The following is a 23,723-nucleotide window of genomic DNA, read 5'->3' as shown; positions in this document are numbered from 1 at the left end:
TGCCCTGACTGGGCCTCGCCCCGCCTCCTCCCGGCCGCCGGTCCGCTGCGCCATTGGCTCACCGGCCAATGATACTGCCATGCTATTGGCTTCTCTCGGATGTCTATCAATGCCGTCCTACGCCACTTGCGTACGAAACTGGAGTAGCAGAAGAACCCCACCCAAGCCAGCCGCGCAAAGAGAGTAAACAGGGCGGAACCTACCTTTAGAGGAGGTAGATGGGGGGAGCACAGACAGATTTTGCGGCAGATTCTAAGGGCAGAGGGGAGAACCGCGAAACCACACAAAGCCACGACATTTTAAAGATGTGTGTCTGAGCCTGTGAGGGCCAGAGATCGATCTTATTCCAGGTGGCTTTAGAGGAAAAGAGTCTCTGCCCCTTCCGCACCCCCCTTTGGAGAGCTCCTCTTTGGTGTTACCTTTCGCCTCTATGGTCTCACGCCCAACGAGGAAAGTTCCACCTGGGGGAGCGGGGGTGTCACTCCAGGGCGGGGCGGGGGGACGGAGTGGGAGGGGCGGAGGGCAGAGTTTTGGGGTCCGAGCTGCGAGTGTGGGGCGGGGGCACGGGGACAGGACAGGACAGGACAGGACAGGACAGGACAGGACAGGACAGGACAGGACAGGACAGGACAGGACAAGACAAGACAAGACAAGACAAGACAAGAGTAGGGGACAGGACTGGGGGGGACAGGAGGAGAAAGGAGTGTTGGCATAGGGGGGGCTTTGGGGAGAGGTGGGGGGCGTGCAGGGGGGTGCAGGTGACAGGGGCAGCGCTGGGCTGGTGAGTGGCACCAGAGCCTGTCCTGCCGCAAACCCTGAGGGTCCCCATCCACCTCCAGCCCCCAAACCAGGGTGGGGGGTCCCCAGAACTGGGGCACATGGGGTCAGCCATCCCCCCTTGTGGTGGGGTGATGGCCGCTGGGAGCAGTGGGGTGATGCTGATTTGGGGTTTCTCCCCAGGGCCTGAGGAGGCGTGGAGCGGAGCCAGGGCACAAACGAGCCTCATTTAACAAATGGGGCTGGGAGCACATGTACGGGGGGCTCACAGGATGGGTCCCACTGGGGGACACCGTTGTGCATCCCAGTCCCACAAGAACACCTGGCTGGGCAGAGCCGGGGCGATGCTGACGGGCCCCCCAGAAACGGTGGGAGCAGAGGCTGGATCAGAAGTTACCATCACACCGCGTTCCCACCTGCGCACCTGATGTTGAACCTTCCCTCCCCGCCGGGCGCTCAGCACGAGGCACCGGGGCCGTTGGTGTCGCGGGAGGGGAGGAGCGGGCAGGACGACAGGTGTGGGGTGCAGCGTCCATCTCTGCCGTGCTCGTGCTTCACACACAACCACGGCGGGTAAATCACCGACAGTCCCAAAAGGATCCCTGCCGGTGCTGCTGGGGAGGGCAAACCGGCCACGGGCATCACTGGGAGCGCCACGGGTGTCGCTTTGGTGTGTGCTGTGCCCACCTGCACATTGTGCCTGCAACTCAATCATTTTGGCTGGAAAATACCCTCGAGATCGAGTCCAAGCGTTAACCCAACCCTGGCACTAACCCGCATCCCCGAGAACCTTATCTACACATCTTTTTTGTGCATGTTGCAAACAGCCATTTCTCACCCATTTTGCATCTCTCCCCTCCATGCACAGCCACCTTGGGTGTGATGCTCAGGACCTTCAGCTGCCCCCAGCACCTGCTGCCCCCCATCCTGCCCCAGCACCCCATTTTCACCCCCATGGGTGCAAGACAAGGGCTGAGGTGCTGCTGTTGTGCTCCAGGTTTTCCAGGCTGCCAGCTCACCGTTCCCTTGAAGAAGCTCTGCTTCTATCTCAAGGTGTCACAGCCTCAAGGGAACCACCTAATCTGGATCTGCACTGCAACCTTTATCTCTCCCCGGCTGTGCGAGAGACTCTGTTTATAGCTGCCGAATAATACCTGCTAAACTGCAGGATCCAGCCGCCCCTCCCGGCCCCGCGGTACCCCTGACACTTGTTTCTCTGCGAGAGGGATGCTCTCGCCTGCCAGGTGCTTCTCGCTGTTTTGCTGGAGGTAAATGATGCTCCCAAGGGTGGGGAAGGGCAGCTGGGCTGCTCCTGCATCCCACCCCCCTCCCAGGTGGGCTCCAGCCACGTCCAAGCCCCGATAACCCCATCCAAGCCCTGATAACCCCATCCAAGCCCCTGATAGCCCCCGACAGGCCGTGGCACAGATTGCTGCCCATTCTGGCTTCATTCCAGCCCTGTTTCCCTCAGCCTGGGCTTCGCTTCTGCTGAAAATGAGGTGGGATCCAGCAGGTGCAGCCTCGTCTTTTCATGATCAGATGGGGAGAGGGAACGTCCTCCATGCGAGGGAGGAGATGGCAGCTTATCAGAGCCTGTGTGCCACCCCAGCCTTGCATGAGGCCACGTCCTTGCCCAGGGATGGTGGCCCTGATTCCCGTGGACCACGACGCCCGGGCATCAATCTGAGCTGCAACCACAAGCTGGGGTGCGTAGGATGCACAGGGTGCATGGGGCATCTGGATATGCCCCAAGGATGTGTAGGGCATGTGGGATACCCAGGGTGCACGGGGTCCCTAGGGGTGCATAGGGCATGTGGGAGAGAATCGTAAAATCGTGGAATCATTTTGGTTGGAAAAGCCCCTTGAGACCATCGAGTCCAACCATAACCCACCCCTGTCCTTGCCCCATGTCCTGAGAACCTCATGTCCGTCTGTCCAACCCTCCAGGGCTGGTGACTCCAGCACTGCCCTGGGCAGCCTGTTCCAATGCCTCACAGCCCTTTGGGGAAGAAACTGTTCCTAAATCCAACCTCAACCTCCCCTGACACAATTTGCAACAGGGCACATGGAATGAACGGGGTGCACAGGACACATGGGATGCCCAGGGCAGGTGTGGTACCCAGGGTGGGTGGGGTGCACGGGACGCAGCGGGACGCACAGGATGGACGGGATGCTCGGTGCATGGGGTGCGTGGGGTGCCCGTGGCACCGCTGCCCGCCGGGTCCCCGCGCCAGCGTGGCGTCGGGCAGTTGCTGCGCCGCTGACATTTACTAATCAGCTCTAACCTCCGCCGCACACCCGCTCCGTCTCGCTTGCTGTCTTGTCTCCATGGAGACTCCGCAACCTTTGCTCACTCGTTAATGGTATCTCAGCAAACGAAACTCCAACGCCACCCAGCCTTCCCCTCCCGGCCCCGGGAGAAATCCTCGCCTCTCACCTCCATCCCCGTCCCCTCCCGCCCATGGGGATAAAAGGGACGAGTCCTTGTTAACGAAGGACCCAGCCACGCTGGGCAGAGCCGGGGGCAAGTTCTGACGGCGCGCGGGGAGGAGGAAGAGCCGCCATCCTCCTCGCCGCCAAAAAAAAACAAGGCCGGGGGATTTTATTGCTGCGGCAGCAAGGACAGGCTCTGCCGCGCGGGATGCCGGCCAGCGGCCCCTTCCCGGCTGATTTATTGAGTCACGAGGCTCGGCACAAGCCGTTGTGTGTTCCCCCCAGCCCAAACCCACCCCTGCCCAGTTACCAGTGCCCACCGAAGCCGCCGGCACCCAAAAATCACTGGAAGGCAGCGGCAGCTGCCGGGAGCACGCTCCATCCCTGGTGTCCTGCTCTTGCCGATTGTGTTTTCAAATTAACATGGGAAAGATGCCCATTACCTGCTTCCAGATAATGACTATGATTAGGCAGAGCTCTGCTGCCAGCCGAGATCTGAAGGATTTCTCTGCACTCCAGCAGCGCTTGCCGGTGCAAAAACAAGAGCAATAAAGTGTAAATAAAAGACTAAAGAAAATAACGCGGTCCATCAGCGGAAAGGGTGTGCGGAAGCAGCTCTAATGACGGGCCCTCTGTGGCGCTGGTGGTGGCTCCAGCCCCGCTACAGAGAAGGCAAGACTGGAGAGGGGCTGCCCCATGCCTGCACCCTCCGTTTGAACCCGGCTCGGCCTCCACTTGCTGGAAACTGGGGGTTTGGAAAGAAAAATTCAAGATGTGTGCTTGTAAGCTGCAGTGTAATGAGTGAGGCTGTCCTGGGAGTCCTGGCCCAGCAGGCAGAGCCGGCGGCTTAGGGGAGCAGAAAAAGAAATAGCCTGATGTCCTGATTATCTGTGTCCCCAGGCCACCCCCATGGGGACACCCACAGCCTGTGGGGCTGGGGATGGGCAGGGAGCAGCATGGGACACGCGGTGCCCATGGGTACCAGCTGGCTACAGCACATCCCTGGGGGTACACGAGGGGATGGGATGGGGTGGGATGGGATGGGATGGGATGGGGTGGGATGGGGTGGGATGGGGTGGGATGAGATGGGATGGGATGGGGTGGGATGAGGTGGGATGGGGTGGGATGGGATGGGATGGGGTGGGATGGGGTGGGATGGGGTGGGATGGGGTGGGATGGGATGGGATGGGATGGGATGGGATGGGGTGGGATGGGGTGGGATGGGATGGGATGGGATGGGATGGGATGGGATGGGATGGGATGGGGTGGGATGGGGTGGGATGAGGTGGGGTGGGATGGGATGGGGTGGGATGGGATGGGATGGGATGGGATGGGGTGGGATGGGGTGGGATGGGGTGGGATGGGATGGGATGGGATGGGATGGGGCTCACCCCAGGTGGGGAACCCTAAACTTTACTGTTCAAGGGTCCCTGGCTCAGCCGGCCCCTCCTCATCCTCCTGCCTGGGGCAGGCATGGGGCTGGCAGAGCCCTCACTGACTTGAAGGGTCTCCCCTATGTCCTCACGTGCCCCCCACGGCACGTCACCGCACGGCACATCACCCCACCGAGCCCCCCGTGTCCCCCAGCAGCCCCAGCCAGGGTGACCCCGCAACGGGGCTGCGCTGGCAGCACCATCACTCCCGCAGCAGCTGCAGGAGGAAGGTGAAGGCGGCAGACAAGAGGAGGAAGGCGGCATCAGGCTCAGCTCCCCCGGCAGCTCCATTTGTCACCCTGCGGCCCAGGGCTGGGAGCTGTTTACCTGGGGGGGTGAAAGAGGGGGGGACAACAGCCAAGATTGTCCCCATCCTCTGGGGATGCTGGAGTGTCACCAAGGGCACTCACCCTCATCCTGGTGCCAGGGGAGGCACAAAACCCCCATCTGCGCTGCCAGGCTGAGCTCCTGCCCCCCCAAAACCCCAAGACCCCCCCGCCATGGCCAGGGGAGGTGGAAAACCACGGTCACGAGCTCACCCTTGGCAGCGGCATTCGAGGCGACGCTCAGCACCCCTGGGGCACAGCGTCACTCCTCACACCAAACCATAGGGACAGTCCCCCCAGAGCTGGGGTGTCACCATGTCCCCACGGGGGGGACGGTCCCCACGGTCCCGGGGGACTGAAGAAGAGCTGCCATTTCCTCTGCTCCGGGCAGAGCAAAAACCTCCAAAACTGTGTCCCACATCTGGCTCGCAGGCGAGGTGGCTCCCCAGGGACCCGGTGGCCTCGTGGCACCCCACTGTGCTCCCCGACAGCCCCCCCAGATCCCCATCCCGGGCAGGGGCAGCCCCAGTGCCTGCAGGAGCCATCCCAGTCCCAGTCCCAATCCCAGTCCCAGTGCCTGTCCAAGTACCAATCCCAGTCCCTGTCCCAGTACCAATCCCAGCCCCTGCCACAGTCCCAGTCCCAGTCCTTGTCCCAGTCCCAATCCCAGTCCCAGTCGCAGTCCCGGTCCCAGCCCCAGTCCTTGTCCCAGTCCCAATCCCAGTATCAATCCCAGTCTCAGTCCCAGCCTCAGTCCCTGTCTCAGTCTCAGTCTCAGTCCCAGTCCCTTTCCCAGTCTCAGTCCCAGCCCCAGTCCCAGTCTCAGTCCCAGTCCCAGTCCCTGTCCCTTTCCCTTTCCCTTTCCCTTTCCCAGTCCCAGTCCCTGTCCCTTTCCCAGTGCCAGTCCCAGCGCCAGCCCCAGCCCCAGTCCCTGTCCCTGTCCCTGTCCCTGTCCCTTTCCCAGTCCCAGCCCCAGTCCCAGTCCAGCCCAGACGAGGGGTGAATCTCTGCTCCGATTCAGCAGAGTTCCCAGCAAAGGAGGTTTCTTCCTTTTTTTCTCCCCCCTCAGTGATAACAAATAATAACATAATCCCCTTAATCCGTCCCCAAGGAGCCGGCGCACACCCGGCCGGGAAGCACCGATGCTTCTGCCGCCGCTGATAACTCGCACCGCCGGGGCCCTGCGACAACCGACGCTTCGGCTCACGCTCTGCCCCCCAAAACCCCACATGCTGCCACTTGGCCCCCCTGCCCTCCCCAGCACCCCCAGAGCCCCCCCAGCCCCACAGCCTGGGGGGATCTCGGCATCGCTCCTTCCCGTGGGGCACGGCCACCATGACCCCACAGAGCCCCCAGCTGCCCCTTCCCCAAAGGGGACATGCTTGGGACCCCACCTGGGGACACTTCCCCCCTCGGCTCCTGCTCAGGGACATGGTGAAGTCCCTGGAGACTGAGCCCCATGGGTGCCCTCCCCTCCCACGCTTCTGGTCCCCATGGGGATCCCCCGGGTGCCTCCACCCCAGGGGGGCCGGGGTGCCCCCTGACACCCTCCAGCTGCACCCTACGCTTTGGTTTAGGAGCAGCCAGGGTCCCCAGGGTGCTGGCACAGATCCCGCACCCCCCACCCCATCACGGGGTGCCAGGAAGGAACCCAGGCATCCGGCTGCCAAATCCCCTTCCCTTCACAGGGACCCCAGTGTGTCCTTTCGCCACGGGGTGGGCACACAGCCCACCCCTCCACGCACCACCATCATCCAGCAAATATTAATAACAACCCCTTTGCTTTTATTCCCTGGCTTTCCTGGCCCCTGCTCTGCTGAGCTCAGCTCCTCCGGCTCCAAAACGCCTTTTGAAATTACTGGAGAGTGGAGACCTCTGCAAACGCTCTGCCCCCCCGGCCCCCGCCGCCCCCTCCGCGCCGGCACCCACAGCACCCGTGTGCCGCGCGGGAGCGGGTGCCATCCGCCCCGGTGATTTAAAAGGCGCCAGGCTGGGCTTGATTAAAACCAAGTAAAAAGCCAGAGCCAGGGCAGAGAGGGGGATTAGATCGCTCGGGGGAATGTTAATGGACTCCAGAGCTTTCTGCCCGGCCGGCAGCTGGGTCGCATCCAGCGCGGGGTGGCTGGGGACGGGCCCCGCGGCGGGTGCGCCGAGCGCGCCGGGGCTCAGCTGGACGCGGGGCGCACGGGGAGCCCGAGCGGCGGGTGGAGGATGGAGCGGGGACAGGGCTGGGGGGTGCAAATATCTTCCCAGGGCCTGGCGCTTCCTCTGGGAATAGCCGGGGTGGTCTGGTGCTCCAGCTGGGCGCTGCGCCTCCCCCGCTGCCGGCGCGGGAGGCTGAGCCCGAGGAGGGGACACGGCACAGCGGGGCTGGGGGGCATCGCCAGCACCCCAGGTCCCCTCCCTGGCTGTCCTGGGCGGGGCAGCGGCCCCTGTAGACATGGGGGGCTTCAAAAGGGGCTGTTTGCCAGGGTGCTCCTGGTGGGAAGGGCTGGAGTGGCAGCAGGGTGCCGGTGTTGGGATGGGGTGCTGGCATTGGGATGGGGTGTCGGGGCCCCCCCGCCACAAGATGCTCCCCACCCCGGCTGCCAGATGCAGTGGATTGCAGGTCTGACGTGGGAAATCGCCTCCCTTCCTCGTTAGCTTGTGATTAGCATGTCAAGTGGTTGAAGTTGGTGGGTATAAAGGATGCGAGCTAAGAATAATGGCTTCAATTTTCTTCACGGCACAGCCATTAATTTGAAGGAGAAGGGGGTGTCCAAACCTCCTCGGGCAGTTCCAGGGTGCTGCCGCTGCCTCTCCGGCCCCAACCGTGGGGCTGGGGTGGGTGACGTGGCCCTTGCCCCTCTCCGGGTGCCGATGGGCAGCGGCAGAGCCGGGTGCTGGTGTGCGCTTGGCACCGGCACGGGCATCCCGTGTGCTTCCCCATGCCGGGGCGATGGTGCGACTGGGAGCAGGTGTGCAACACATGTGCACCCGCACACCCCGTCCTCTGCCCCCGCATGGCCAGGAACAGGGCATTTCCCCAGCCTTGTCCCCTGGTCTGTCCCCACGCGCCGGGCAGGGGGAGGAGGGCAAATTCCTGCCGTGTTTCCAAGGGAATGGAAAAACGTCGAAATGGCCGCAGAGCTGCCTTTTCCTGGCACATGCCGGATCCCGGCAGTGGCGCAATGAGCCGCACTCCCCGTGGCACATGGGGCAAAGCTCCGGTTCACCGCAGCTCCGGGGTCACCGCGGCTCCGGGGTCACCGCTCTGCCGGTACCCAGGATGTGGAGCATCCTCCATCCTGCCGTCCTGCAGCACCCCCAGCCCCGAGCACCATTGCCAGCTCCGGCATTGTTAGCACCACCAGAGGCCAGAAACCTCCTCCCAGCAAAGCTGCTTAATTAATACCACCATTTTCCAGCCCGAGGAAGCGGCGTGGCCAGGCAGGTACAGCCAAGCACCCACAGACCAGGCTCTGCCTATTCACCCCATGTCACCCTGGGCGCCCGCCCCCGGTGTCCCCTCAAGCATCACCCAGACACCTTCAATAAGCAAGTGCTGTGCAGAATCAAGAAGCAGCAAATCAACCATTTCCCCACCAAATTTCGAAGGCTTTTCTCCCTTTATTTTACCTCCGCCCTCCCACGCCGGCTCTGCTGGCAAAACCCCGGCGAGCGCCGGGCCTGGCAGTGGCGGCGGTGCTGGGCTGTGCTGATAAACCCCCAGCAATCAGCCCAATCACCAGGCTTTTCAGGCTCAGAAATGGCGCACGCTGCTTGATAGATTTAATTGAGTCTTTAAAAAATGTAATAAATAAATAAAATCAAGCTGTGCTCCGAGCAGCCGGCACTGCCCGGCGAGATGCGGCCGTGCCAGGCGGTGTCTGCAGGCAGGATTTACCTTCCTGGGGGGTGGAAATTGCGCCCACCTTACCAGGGTGTTCATCAGCCCACAATGGATTTAATCTTCCTGCGCTGCTGCTTTTGCCCACCTGATACGAGAGGAAAAATGAGGGGAAAAGAGCAAATTCGATGCCTGCGGGAAGCGTCGTGTTGGAGGCAAGGGGACGGTCATGCACCCCCAAAAGACCCCCCCGGGGGGCCCGCACTTGTGGGGCGGGTGCAGGGTACAGCGGTCCCCTCGCTGCCTCCCCGTGCCTCAGTTTCCCCATTGAGTATTGTCGCAGTCAGGGTTGCTTGGAGCCCACCAAGGGGGGCGCACAGCACCTGAGTGGCCCCCCCACAGGGTCCCCTGTCACCCCCGCCGGTCCCCAGGCACCCGTGGGACCCCAGCGTGGGGGCAGCATCCTCTGCAGGACCCCCCTCCATCACTCCCCCCGCAGCATCTCCCCCAGCTTACCTAAGGGGTGCAGGGGGCACAGAGCAGTAACAGCACCCCCCAGTTTGGCCCTTGCAGAGGTGTGGTTGCACTGTGAGACCCATTTTGTCCCATGTACCCCCCACCCACACCGCCAAACACCCCCACACTGATTTGGGGAGGGTCTGTGACCCACCAGCACCAGGGCCCCCCCAGAAGCGCTCAGAGGGTGTGTGGGGGGGTGGAAATACAACCCCTGCAAACGCCGTCACTGGGGCACAGGGACTAACACCCCCCTGGGACGTGGGGGTCCAGCTGGGGGGTCAGGGGGGTACCCTGTGCAGCAGGGGCTGCATTGAACCAGACTTGCTACCACTCAATAGGGGGGTGCTTTGCAGATCCCCCAGCCTAGCAAATAGCGTGTAGGGGGGTGTCCCTCACCATCCCCCCCCCAAAAAAACACAGCACCGACATCTTCCCGGCTGCAGCCAGCGCTGCATCCCCCCCGCTCCCCCCATCCATCAGTATGCACCGTGTGTTCCTCTCCATAGCAACCTCCCGGCCGCCCCCCCGGCCCCCCCCGCAGCGCAGCAGCACTTTCCGCAGCAGCCCTGACCCCGCCGGGATCACTCACCTCTCCCACCCACAGGTAGCTGGGCCCCCCCGGCCCCCCCGTTCTCTGGCCCTGAGGATGCTGCAGCTTCATCTTCCCGGCCTGAACTTGGTGGATCATTTGTATTATATATATATATATATATATATATTTGCTTATTTTTACTCCTTTACGGCGCTTTCTCATCCATCACCATTGTGTCCTGTCCCCCCCCACCAGGTGACACCCAGGGTACCCATCCTGCCCCCCCCCCAGCACCCCCAGCCCTGAGCATGAGGCGGTTTGGGTGTCCCCAACAATGTCCCCAACAATGTGCCATTCGTACCAAAATTCACCTTTCTCGCTGCAACTCCCACCTTTGCTGCATCCCAACACCCCCCAAAACCCGGGGGAGGAGGGGGGGGGCAGGCTCCCCCCAGCCCCCCAGCACAGCCGGGCCGTGCCCCCCCCCCAGAGAAGCAAGAAAAGCCGCGGGCATCGCTCAATATAGAGGGGTTTCTTTTAATATAAAAAAAGTGCCTATGAAAAATCCCTTCCTAAAGAACACAAAAAGACCGGGGCGGGGGGGAGAAGCGGGGCCGGGGGGGTCACCGGGGGGGCCACCGGGGGTCACCGGGGGGGTCACCATGGGGGGTCACCAGGGGTCTGCCCCGGCCGGGGCAGCACAAGCCGAGGGGTGCACAGGAGGGAGGGAATGGGGGGGCTATTTTGACCAGGTTTTGCCCTTTTTTATTCTGCATTTTGCCTTTTTTTATGAAAAAAAAGTGGTGCTTTTTTTTTAAGGGGGGGGGGAATTATTTCTGCTTTTTGCTTCTTTTTGCACAATCCACAAGCTGCACAGAAGTTGGGGAGGGGGGACACACAGGGGACTTGGGGCGGGGGAAGGAGCCCAAAGCCCCCCCAGCACCCACCCCCTGACTTGTCACCCACAGCAAAGCCCCATTGCCCCGCCCCTCCCCCCCCCCATGAGGGTGTGTGATTGACTTTGATTTCTCTTTCCTTTTTTGCTTTTAATTTTTTTGTCCTTTTTTATGTGTTTTAATACAAATCCGGCTCTTTGGGTGTGTAACCGCCAAAAAACCCGCCTCGCTCTCCCCAATAATTATTAATAATAACAAAAATAAAACTCAAATCATTAAAAAAAGGCAACGGAAACCCAAGGAACCCCATGCGGAAGTTGCACACCACAAAACCACAGCAGATGTACAGAATGCAATATACAAGACACGATTTATAATAAAACATTATATACAATAAATAGGTTATTGTCACTTCTCTTCTCTGTCGGTCGATCTGTAAATAAACGTTTCTCAGTGCACACGGGTGGGTTTTCGCTCTTCCCTCCTGCGCCTTCACCTCTTCAGGTCTCTTCTCAGTCACTTTTTGGTTCTCCCTCCTCTCTCTTTTTTTTTTTTTTTTTTGTGAATTTTCAGCTTTTTAGCTCCTTTTTATTTTTTTTTTTTTTTCTTCAAAAGTATATTTACAATTGCTGGTTTTGTGCGGAAAATGAAAATCCATCCGGTAAAAAATACAAATTCAAAGGGTCCCTGTGCTCCTCGGCCGCGGGGAAGGAGAGCGCGGCGCCGGCGCCACGGGCGGGCGGGCGCGGCGGGCGCAGCGGCAGCCCCCTCCTCTGCTTCCCCTCCTCTGCTTCCCCTCCTCTCCTTCCTCCTCCTCTCCTTCCCCTCCTCTCCTCTCCTTCCTCCTCCTCTCCTCTCCTTCCTCCTCCTCTCCTCTCCTTCCTCCTCCTCTCTGCGCCGGTGGCCGGGACGGGGGGGAACGTGGGGCCGGGGAGGCTGTGGGAGAGGAGAGAGGGGTGAGTGCCCCATGTACCAGGGTCTGGGGTCCTGTTCACCCCCCGTGTGGCACCCATGGATACGGGGGGTTGGGGTCTTGCTCTCCCCGATCTGGTGCTCACGTACCCAGAGTCTGGAGTCCTGTTCACCCCCACATCTGCATCATAACATACTGGGGGGTCTGGGGGCTTTCCCACAATCCATCTGCACCCACATACCCAGAGTTTGGGGTCCTGTTCCCACCAACTCATCTGCATCCTCACATACCTGGGGGTCTGGGGACTTTCCCATCTGCACCCTCATACCCAAGGGTCTGTGATCCTGTGCATCCCCAGGCTGGTACCCACATACCCAGAGGTCTGGGGTCTTACTCCCCGCCCGTATCTGCATCATCACATACTTGGGGGTCTGGGGGCTTTCCTACCCTACATCTGCACCCACATACTCAGGAGTTTAGAGTCTTGTTTCTCCCCTATCTGGCACCCATGCACCCAGGGTCTGGGGTCCTGTTCACCCCCCGTGTGGCACCCATGGATATGGGGGGTTGGGGTCTTGCTCTCGCCAATCTGGTGCTCACGTACCCAGAGTCTGGGGTCCTGTTCAGCCCCACATCTGCATCATCACATACTGGCGGGTTTGGGGGCTTTCCCACAATCCATCTGCACCCACATACCCAGGGGCTTGGGGTCCTGCTCCTCCTCCATTTGGCACCCATGCACCCAGGGTTTGGGGTCCTATTCACCCCCCATGTGGCACCCATGGATATGGGGGGTTGGGGTCCTGCTCACCCAATCTGCACCCACGTACCTAGAGGGTTGGGGTCCTGCTCCTCCCCTATTTGGCACCCATGTACCCAGGGTCTGGGGTCCTGTTCACCCCCCGTGTGGCACCCATGGATATGGGGGGTTGGGGTCTTGCTCTCCCCGATCTGGTGCTCATGCACCCAGAGTCTGGGGTCCTGTTCACCCCCACATCTGCATCATCACATACTGGGGGGTCTGGGGTCTTTCCCACCCTCCATCTGCACCCACATACCCAAGGGTCTGTGATCCTGTGCATCCCCAGGCTGGTACCCACATACCCAGAGGTTTGGGGTCCTGTTCCCCCCCCCATGCAGCACCCATGTATCCAGGGATGTGGCACCCTGTGCTCAACCAATTTGCACCCACATACCCAGGGGTTTGGGGTCCTGCACCCCCCGTATTTGTCACCCATGTACCCAGGGGTTTGGTGTCCTGTGTACCCTCCATCTGCACCCACATACCCAAGGGTCTGTGATCCTGTGCATCCACAGGCTGGTACCCACATACCCAGAGGTCTGGGGTCCTACTACCCCCACATCTACATCATCACATACATGGGGGTCTGGGGGCTTTCCCACCCTCCACCTGCACCCACATACCCAGGGGCTTGGGGTCCTGCTCCTCCTCCATTTGGCACCCATGCACCCAGGGTCTGGGGTCCTGTTCACCCCCCGTGTGGCACCCATGGATACGGGGGGTTGGGGTCTTGCTCTCCCCGATCTGGTGCTCACGTACTCAGAGTTTGGGGTCCCTTTCCCACTGACACATCTGCATCATCACATACTTGGGGGTCTGGGGGCTTCCCCACCCTCCATCTGCACCCACATACCCAGAGGTTTGGCATCCTGTTCCCCCCCCACGCAGCACCCATGTATATGGGGGGTTGGGGTCTTGCTCATCCTGATCTGGCACCCACATACCCAGAGTTTGGGCTCCTGTGCACCCCCCATCTCACCCACATACCCAGGGTTTGGGGTCCTGTTCCCCCCCCCATGCGGCACCCATGTACCCAGGGGTTTGGTGTCCTGTGCACCCCCATCTGCACCCACATACCCAAGGGTCTGTGATCCTGTGCACCCCCAGGCTGGTACCCACATACCCAGGGGTTTGGGGTCCTGTGCACCCCCCATCTGCATCATCACATGCGTGGGGATCTGGGGTCTTTCCCACCCTCCATCTGCACCCACATACCCAGGGGTGTGGGGTCCTGCTCCCCCCTATCTGGCACCCATGTACCCAGGGATTTGGCGTCCTGCTTACCCTCCATGTGGCACCCATGGATATGGGGGTTTGGGGTCCTGCTCACCCTGATCTGGCACCCACATACCCAGAGTTTGGGGTCCTGGGCACCCCCCATTTGCACCCACATACCCAGGGGTTTGGGGTCCTGCTCACCCCCCATCGGGCACCCACATATCCAGAAGTCTGGGGTCTTTCCCGCTCCCCCACCTGCACCCCTATACCCAATGGTCTGTGATCCTGTGCACCCCCAGGCTGGTACCACATACCCAGGGTTCTGGGGCACCCCAAACCCCCCAGCTCTGGCGTACCCAGCACCCCATTACCCTCGTGACTAGCACCCCCCACTCCGGGGACCAGACCCTGCACTGCAGCCCCCCAGACACTGGGTCACTTGGGGTCCCCAGTTTAATGCTTGGCCGTGGGGCAACACCCGGGGCAAGTTCTTCCACCCCAAACAGGTCTGGGGGCACCCACTGGGAGCACTAGTGTTAGAAACCCCACCAGAAAGCGTGGAGCACCCAGCGCACCCCCAGTGCCCCCCCGGGGGACGTATATTGGGGAGCAAAGGGGCTCGGGTGGCACTTACCAGGTGACGGTGGCATCTCCGAGCCCCGCTGGCGAAGCTGCCGGAGCCTGGTGGGGTGAGTGAGTGCTCCCAAACATCCATCCGGCAAGAAAAACACCCCCGGGCAGTGAGCGGACAGGGCGGGGGGGGGGAAAACCAAAACCAAAACCCAAAGCCCCAACCAGCCCCCCAGGGGCAGCCGAGCGGCTCCCCCGGCCGGGCTGCGGGCAGGGGACACCAGCGCTGCCCCGGGCGCTCCGGCCGCCTCCTGCCCCCTTGCCTGCACCCCTGCCCCGGGCTCGGCGGGGGCTGGCGCCGGCTGTCCGTCCGTCCATCCGTCCGTCGGTCCGATTGTCCTGCTGCAGGGCGGGGGGGGCGGCAGTCCGGAAAGCAGAGCCGGGCGGTTGGCAGGCGGGCGGGTTTGAGTGCGGAGGGGGGAAAACGGGGCTTTTCTCTCTTCCTTCGTTATTTTTTTTTTCTTTTTTTCATTTCGCTTATTTTTAAACTTTTTTCCTTTTTTTTTTCCTTTTTTTTTTTTTTTCCTTTTCTTATATATTTTTTTCTTTGTTTTTTTTTTTTTTTTAGAAAACAAACAAACGGTTCCAATCCCGGTTAAATACAGAACTTGAAAAGTGTTCCAGAAAAAAAGTGCTGGCTAAATTACCTCTGCAAGAGAAACAACACGAGGAGGGGACACGATGAGAGGTGCCCAGGGACCCCGTCCCCGCTGCCCCCCCAGCCCTCGCCCCGGGGGGCTCCCCACCTACCCTGTAACAAAACCTCGTTGTCCGGTTGGCACGTCAGCAGCCACTACAATGAGGTGACCGTAAAAGTGTCCTCGGGGTGTTGTTGCTCTACCATGGGTCCCAAAAACCCGCTCTTCTGGGTGGGGGCCATGACGGGGTGCCCTTGGGGTGCAAAACTGGGGTACCTGTAGTTGTCCTGCAGCTGCAGCATTGAGTCTCTCGGTACGGGGGAGATGTTCAAGTCATTGATCAAGGGACAAGCGTAGGGTCCTCGGTGGTGACCCCGGGACATCTCCAAGGGTTCCTTCTCGCCCTTGGAGGGGTGGGGGCCACTGGGACTGCTCAAGTGGGGGTTCAGACACGGGGGGTCCGTCCTGCCCATGAAGTCTACCAGCATCCCGGCCCCCACTTTGCCGTCGTACGAGGGGCTCCGGGTGCTGGCGTTGGGGGAATACCAGTACGGGGGGTTTTTGCAACTGGGGGAGTCGTAGTGCGGTTGAGGCATGGGGAGATCGCGGCAGGCCAGGTGGGGGGCGTGCGGCAGGGCCCCCCCCTGCATGCTGTGTTTGAGCGAGTCGCAAGCGGGCAGTTTGCGGATGTCCCCCCCCCGCAGGTCCTCCTTGAAGGCCAAGGTCGGGGAGCAGTTGGGCGAGAAGGCTTTCTGCAAACCGGCCTCGAAGACAGTCTGCTGGCCGGGGGTGGCCAGCTGGTGCGGGAGGGCAGGGAAGTGTTTGCTCTCCAAATCCGGCTGTCCCAAACTGGGGGAGTCGCTCTGAAAGCCCTGGACGAAGGTCCCATCCGAAGGGGTGGAGGGGTTCATGGAGTAAGGGCCGGCGTAGTCGCAGGGGTCCCGCTCGCCCACCCCGAAGCCCCGGTTTTGGGAGGGCAGGGGGGACATGCTGCTGTCCCCGCTGTAGTAGTCCAAGCCCAGGTCTGTGCTCTCCTGGAAAAGGGGGTTCACCGCCTGCGACTTGGTGGGGAACTTGGCCTTGCCCGTCCCCCTCTCCTTCTTGGAGGCACAAGCCCCCCGAGACCCCCGGGGCTGCCGGGGTCCCGTGCTCCTCTTGGATGGGTACACGGAGGAGGAGGAGGAAGAGGAGGAGAAGTTCAGGTGGGAGGTGTCGAACATGTCCACCTTCTTCCGTCGGCCCCGGCCGGGTTTGGAGTTGCTCTGGAAGAGGACGCTCTGGTTCCAGTTGTAGCCCGGGGCGGAGGACGCCTCGTTCCAGTCCATCATCAGCTTCTCCAGGCTGGAGAGACTGGACTGGCCCTCGCTGGACGAGGCTTCGCTGTTGGCGCGCCGGTAGCCGGCCGGCTGGTTGAACTGGGTGCTGTCGGAGGAGGATTCGGAGAAGGTCTCCGAGACTGTCTGCTGCTTGGCTTTCTGCGGGGTGTAGTTGGAGATGTCCAAGATGACATTGGGCTCGTTGAGGTGGCACTCGAAACCCGGGTTGTAGAGCTGGCTGAAGGCCTCCGAGCTCCAGTCCAGCCCACCGTAGCCCTGCCGGAAAGCCCACGGCGCGGCGCTGGGGAACTGCCGGCAGTTTTCCGGCGAGGGCTGGAAGGACGCCGAACCCTTGGGCACCATGTAGCCGCCGGGCGAGACGGTGCTGGCCCGGCTGTCGCATCGCAACGGCGTGTGCGCTGCACTGGAGAACTGTCCCCCTTGCTCGGCGCTGTTGAAGAACGCGGCTTTCCCCAGCGGCAAACTGGGACCGGCCGTCTGCGGCGCGTAGCCGGCGCTGTGGGCGCTGCTGGGGGAGGACGGGAGGCTGCTGCCGCTGCCGTAGGCGAAGCTGCAGTCCTTGCTGTTGGGGCAGTCCTGTGCCGACGGGTACTGCTTCCCCGGCGGGAAGACGCTGGCGGGTGCCACGCTCTGCCCGGCGCCGTAGCTGCCGTACGGCGAGTAGCCGGGGGTGCCACTGGCCGCCGGGTGAGCCGTGGGCGACCGGGAGACGGTGGAAGGCGGCGCCAGCTTGGGGAAAGCCTCGGTGCCCCGGCACTCCGACGAGCCTTGGGCCACGGCGTAGCCGGCGGCAGCGGCACGGCCAGGTGGGAACGCCGGCCGGCCCTGCATGGCGGCGTGGAAGGCGGCCTCGGCGCCAGGGGTTGCCGCCGCCACCTTGCCGCCCCTGGCCGGGTAGGCGGCCATGCCCCGCTGGCCCGGCAGGGCGGCCGGGGGGGCCGTGTAAGCGGCCGCCGACTTGCGGGATTCGGAGCGAGAGGCCGAGAGGGCGAAGTCCAGCAGGTCAGAGGAGTCGTCCGAGTCCAGCAAGGAGCGAAAATAGCCGGTGAAGAGGCTGTGCCGCTCCGGGCCGGCCTCCGCCTGCGAGGACGCCGCGCTCCCGCCATAGTAGCCAGCCCGGCCGGAGGAGCCCGACTCCAGCCCGGCGGCGTGGAAGGGTCTCGCCTCGGCCCCTTGGTAGCCACCATTGCGGCCAGCCTGGCCAGCGGGGTGGCCGTGGTGGGCGGCCCAGGGGCTGCCCTTCTCCCCGCCGGCCCACTCGGTGGGGCCGTCACCAAAGTTCTGCCCAGGGTTGTTTTCGGGGAAAAGTGCCCCGTTCTTGCGAGCCCGGCGCTTTCTCTTGGGTTTGCCCACGGGGTCGGGCTCCAGCCGGCCCCGCTTGCGCGGGTGCACGGCGTCGGCGTGGAGGGCGGCGGCGGCTTTCTTCTTCTTGCCGATGCCCTCGAAGAAATCGCTGAAGGAACAACGGGCGGCACGGGCGGCGTGGCCACCCCCGCGCCCGCCGAAGCCTCCGGCTTTGCCGCCGCGCCGGCGGAAACCCTGGACGCGGTGCAAGAAGTGGGAGATGCTCTGGGTGTCGGGCGCTTGGTGGATGGACTCGGGCTCGCTGGGCGTCCAGCAGCGGGGCGGCGAGCAGCGCCCCGAGCACTGGCTCTGCCGGTTGAGGAAGGCCAGCTTGGCCAACACGTCCGAGTAGTCGGCTTTGCTGTCGTTGGTGTCGGCGATGTAGGAGGGCTGCGGGGAGGCCAGCTTCTGCTTCCTCCTCCTCCTCTTCTTCACCTCCGGGACGGGCTCCTTGGGCTTCGCTTGGCCCAGCAGCAGGTTCTTGGGGGGCCTGCCCCGTTTGCGCTTCAGGATGATGGGCATCTCGCCGGGGGGGAACACCACCACCACGTTGCGCCCGTTGTTCTTCATCTTGAGCAGTGGCGTGGGCTCCATGGAGCTGCTGGCTGCCAGCTCCTTGCCCTCCAGGTTCAGGTTGCTGCTGAGCGATGACACCTTGTAGGTGGTCTTGTTCCTTCTCCCCAGGGACACGGGGATCTTGGCCATCTTCACCACCATCTTCCTCACCCCCCGGCACTTGCTCTTCTTCCCCGGTGTGGGGGTTTTGGGCACCTCATCGGTGTCCAGGGTGGCGGGGGGTGGCGGCGGGGGGCCCAGCAGTGGGGTGCTGGGCTCCTCGGGCTCCGATGGCACCTCGGCGGGCAGGGCAAGGGGGGACAAGACGCGGCTCTCGGAGGCGATGTCCACCCGGCGCCCTCGCCCTGCCCTCCTCCGGCGGCACAGCATCTTTGGCTTTTCTGTCCGGCGCAGGGCGTACTTGCGGTGGTCCTCGCCGCAGCGCCCGGCCCCCCGGCCCCCGCAGGGCCCCCGCTTCACCACGCTGCCCAGGGGACACCCCCCCAGCCGCGGTTGCAGCCCGTGGGGCTGCAGCGGGTCCCCGGTGCCCGGCTGTGCCTCCAGCAGCTCCGAGACGGGTCCCAGCGGCTGCGTCTCCAGCAGCGAGGGCTCGGTGGGCAGCAGCGGGGTCCGTGCATCCAGCAGCGGCGGCTCCAGCGCCCCGGGCAGCGGCTCCAGCGTCTGCAGCCCCAGCGGCTCCGCCAGCGGCTCCAGCGACTGCAGCTCCAGCGACTCGGACAAGGGCTCCAGCGACTGCAGCTCCAGCGACTCAGAGAGCGGCTCCAGCGACTGCAAGCCCAACGGTTCCAGGTTTTGCAGCTCCAGCGACTCCGGCAGCGGCTCCAGGCTCTGTGAATCCAGCAGCTGGGGTTGCGACTCGAGGGATTGGGAATCCAACAGCCGGGACTGGGAGTCCAGCTCTTGGGCTGGCAGCAGTTGGGGCTGCGGCTCCATTGCCTGCGACTCCAGCAGCTGCGTCCCCGGGCAAGCCAGGGAGGCCAGTTCATTCAGGATGTCCGCCTCGGCCAGCTCCGAATAATCACCAGCATCGGGCTGGGAGCAACCGGCTTCCTCTGCCGGCGCTTTGGAGGGTCCCCCTACACCCCCGCCGTGGCCGGGGGGCTGCGGGGTGCTCCCCCCACCGCTATCGGCTTCTCCATCGCGGGCCGGGGGCCGGGGATGCCGCGGCGGCTCGGTTTTGCAGAGCACACCCCGTTCCTCGGGGCTGCGGATGCTGTTGGCCAGGGAGGGCGAGGAGAAGAAGCTGTACTGGAGGTCGCGGTCGGCCGGCAGAAGGCGGCCGTCCTCGTGGCCACCGCCGCCGCCGCGCAGGTTGCCGCAGTCCAGGTGCACCCCGCTGCTCTTGAGGTCCTCGGAGAGGCGGTTGAGATCCTTCATGATGTCGATGAGCTGCACCACGGGGTGGAGGTTGATGTGCCCGTTGCCGCACTTGCTCCGCAGCAAGGCGAGGATGCTGTCAACGTTGCAGCGGCCCGAGGCCAGCGTCGCGTTGGGGAAGGTCTGAGGCGCCCGATCGTGGGCGGCTGCCTCCTCCCCGCTACTCCCCAGGATCTGGGGCTCGCCGGTGCAGCCCAGCAAGTCCTCGGCCGCCTTGGTGCCTCCGTGCACGCTCTGGCACCGGTCGGCCGGATCGCCGTGCAGCAGCGAACCCGCCTGGTGCTCCCGGCCGAGCGCGGGGTACGAGCCCTCAGGGAAGCTCAGCACGCTGCAGGATAAGGCCTTTTCTGCCGGGCAGGCTGGGGGCTGCTGCACCGGGTGCCCCGGCGGGTAGAACTTGGGCTCTCGGACGTAGTCGGGCGAGCCGCGCACAACGCTGGTCGTTACCACTGGGCCCGGGGGCTTCACGCGCATCCTGACCTCCTCCTCCCCCGCGTGCCGCTTGGCCGAGCAGTTGCTGACATGGGGGTCGGGGAAGGTGACACTGGGACCTGCGTGGGGCAGAGAGGGGGGACAGTGAGGCTTCGGGGGCACCGAAAGCAGCTCGCGGTGCTTTGCTCCATCCCTGCTGGCTGTATTTGCCACCCAGCTCATCCCTGCCCCATCACCAGGATGGCACCGCGGGAACCTGCCCCCATCACCCCCAGCACCCCCCTTGGCCCCCGCAGCGCTGGGGAAATGGGGTTTGGCCACCCCCCTCCTCAGGGGGGCTGGGTGCCCTCTCCACAGCAGGACCTCCCCTGCCAGCCCCCAGGGGAAGTGGGGTGGCTGGGTGGCTCTGTCCCCCCGTGGGGCAAATCTGGGGGGGCCCGGAGGTGTCACAGGGCTGGGACTTACCCTCGGCTTTGCTGCTGCTCCTGCTATTGCACTTGAGCTCTCTGCAAAGGAAGGGGTGCGGAGGGTCAGCCCCGAGCCGGGGGGCACACTTAGGTGCCCAGGGCACTTTGGCAGCACCACAGGGCATACCGGGCTGGGGGGGGCGAAACTCCCGAGCTCCCCCAGCCGAGGGGGCAGCGCCCGCCCATCACCCCGGCGTCGGGGCGGGGATGGGAGAAGAGGGAGTGGAGGGGACAGAGGGGACAGGTTGCCTCCCGTAGTCTCTCCACGGGTGTCCCGGGGGGTGTCCCGGAGCAGGGGGTCCCTGCGGTTGGCCGCCGCTAGGTGTCCCCGGCGAGCCGCGCTCCTCGGCCCGCCCGCCCCCCCGCCCCGCCGGACACACCGGGAGCGGGGGGGAAGTTCTTTTCCCGCGGAGGTGGCTCAGCATGTTCCGCCCTGCCCCCCCGGCCCGCCTCCTGCCCCCCCCGCACAGCTGCTGTCCCCCCCCGGCTGACACTGCACCCCGGGGACTCCCCGCACCGCGCCTGCCTCAGTTTCCCCTCGCTCGGGGGGTCCACGGCACAGGAACCCACGTCTCCAGCACGGAGCCCATGCACCCACTGCACCCCATGGGGAGCTGCAGACACCCCTGTTTGCCCCCCCACAAGCAAGAGCTTTGCAAAGCCACAGAGCACCCCCAAATCTCCACGGATACTTTGCAGCCCCCCCTCTCCCGCCAAGGCAGAGCCGGGCAGAGCAGAAGCAGCAAGATTTGCGGCCAAAACCCCATCCCCCCACCCCGGTACAGCCCCCGCTCCCCGTTCCCGGGGCTCGGCCCCCCCGGGTACCTGGGCCGGGGGTGCTTGCAGTGCAGGTTCACTCTGAAGCTCCTGCCGTCGCTGTCGGGCTGGCGGGGGCCCTGGGTGCGCGGGAACCACTCGCCTGGCGGGCTGGCACCGTTCTCCAGTGCGACGGGCTGGCAGGCGACCGAGCTCCCATCTGTTCGAGCAACAACAGACACCCCCCATGTCAGCCCGGCGACCCCTCCCCGTGGAGCACCCGCTGCCCCGGGCTGGCGTGGGTGCCCGTGGGGCTGGGCACGCTGGGTGTCCCCTGCTTCACGCCTCCCCCTCAAAGCCACAGCCCATGGGGACACCCACGCTGTCCCCTCTGCCCCATGGGATGGGCACAGGGAGGCATTTTGGGGCAGGACAGCCCTTTCCTCCCCATCATGGCTGTGCCTTGAGCTGGGGGCTGCCCACCCCAGCTATCTCCCTGCCAGGCTGCGGGTACACGTTGCACACACCTGTGTGTCCACACTGATGTGCATTGCACATGTGTGTGTATCCACAGGGACATGTGTGTTGCACGTATGTGTGTATCCACATGGACGTGCGTTGCACACGTGTGTGTACCCACACAGACATGTGTGTTGCACATATGTGTGTATGCACATGGATGTGCGTTGCACACGTGTGTGTATCCACATGGACATGTGTGTTGCACATATGTGTGTATGCACATGGACGTGCGTTGCACACGTGTGTGTATCCACACGGACATGTGTGTTGCACATATGTGTGTATCCACACGGACATGTGTTGCACACGCATGCACACACAAGCTCCCCCATGTGACACCAGCCTGCTGGGGGTCCCAGCACCCACATCAGCCACCCATCCAGCACAGGGGTGCACAGCAGAGCCCCCCAAACCATTGCTGTCCCCCCCATGCCTGCGTGTCCGCCTGTCCCCCCCGCAAGAGCCGCGTGTGAATCCCTGCCCGCTGGCCCCCCCAGCGCACACCCGCAGACACACACACACACGCAGCCGCTCGGCGTGATCCGGGCTCCTTCCCGGTGTCTGGATTAGCGTGACAACTTATCAACAAGGCAGGGACAGAGAATTCAAACCTGTCAGTCCATCCGCATCCCCCCCTTCCCCATCTCCCCCGGCAGCCTTTGGGCGCAGCGCTGGCACGGTGACGACGCGGGCACAGCTCCGGTAAACGCCGCCGGCCGCGCCGCCTGCCCGGTGTTGAGTTACACCAAGGGCAATGTGGAGCAGGAAAATATGTGCTCGAAAGACCGGTCTGGTCTCTGGTGAAGCTGCTAATGTGGCCGGAGAAGCTGTTGGAGGGGAGGCAAGGCAGGAAGGAAGCAAACGGGAGGTTTTCCAGAACAGCCGCTGGGACCCGGTCCCTGCCGCACACGCTGCGGCGGCTCGGCGGGGAGGAGCGGGGTGTCGCGGAGTGCGGGGCGCAGCCCTCCCACCTCTGTGTCCCCGTGTCCCCGCAGCGCACAGAGCTGCGGGTGGATTGGCAAACCCTGTGGGATGCCCACAGGGTCCCTGACGGAGTGTGCGGCACCCACCCGTGTGCACCCACGGGGGCCGGAGGCGCTGGGCACATCCCCCTGCCCTGCTGTCACCTCACCCCGCCCAGCGCTGCGCTCCTGCCCTCGCACCCGCTGCCACCCTGGGCAGGGACACGTCTGGTGACAAGGAGGGGGCCACTCCATCTCCCTCATCCTTGCCACCCCCCCCGCGGGGACCACCTGCATCCTCCCCACCCAGCACCCACCGCCCCCGCCCCGCGGGTCCCGGCGGTGGGGAGGGGGCTGCGAGGGGGCCGGGATGCTCGCCCTGCTGCCCCGCTCACTTTCACCTCCCCGCTCAGCCCCAGGCAGGCGCCACATGTTTCGCATTAGGCTCTCTGGCCTCGGCCGCTCTGGCTCGCTCGCCAGGGGTAGGGCCTTTTTCCTTCTCCTTTTTTTTTTTTATTATTTTTTATTTTTTTTATCTTTTTTTCTCCTCGCTGGTTACAAAACACCAGCCGAGACCACACAAGCGAGGGACGGAGGGAGAGGAGAGATAGATGGGCGCTGCGGGCGGAGGAGAGGCGGCGAGGCCGGGTGCTGCGGCAGGGCCGGGGGGCTGCGGGGGGGACGCGGGCGAGATTGCAGTCACCTCCGCTTCCCACCTCCTGACCCCGCAGCCTGCACAGATAACAGCCCCCGAAGACTGCTGACTCGCCTCGCAGAAATCCAATATCCTCGCCTGGTGAACTAATCGACTACCTGGGCTCGCCACCTCCCCTGCCCGGGCTTAATCCTCCTGCTGCAAAGCTTTAATTAGTTTAACGGTTTCAGGCTTGACCGAGGTTGGTGGCAGCGTGGCCCCCCCCGCGCCACCCCCTCCAGACAGGCTCCTGCTTGGGTGGCGGGGGTGCTGCGGGGTGGGAGACGTGGCACCGTGGTGGCGCAGGGGG

General features: G+C 63.6%; 1 protein-coding gene across 1 annotated transcript; it reads right to left on the bottom strand.

Annotated features, from left to right (window-relative positions):
• Positions 1–14,358: 14,358 nt before the first annotated feature.
• On the bottom strand, positions 14,359–20,069 carry AHDC1 (AT-hook DNA binding motif containing 1). The gene has a single exon (XM_080357663.1). It carries the CDS (start codon positions 20,052–20,054, stop codon positions 15,102–15,104), a length of 4,953 nt encoding a protein of 1,650 aa, XP_080213789.1. The 5' UTR covers positions 20,055–20,069; the 3' UTR covers positions 14,359–15,101.
• Positions 20,070–23,723: the final 3,654 nt, after the last annotated feature.

This window comes from Nesoenas mayeri, assembly GCF_963082525.1.
Source record: "Nesoenas mayeri genome assembly, chromosome: 21".
NCBI classification, from domain to species: domain Eukaryota; kingdom Metazoa; phylum Chordata; class Aves; order Columbiformes; family Columbidae; genus Nesoenas; species Nesoenas mayeri.
This window is presented reverse-complemented; position numbering and strand designations above follow the sequence as displayed.

What these genes read in the sequence shown, in the direction of transcription:
- AHDC1 (XM_080357663.1), bottom strand. Translation starts at nt 20,054, where the DNA reads ATGCGCGTGAAGCCCCCGGGCCCAGTGGTAACGACCAGCGTTGTGCGC.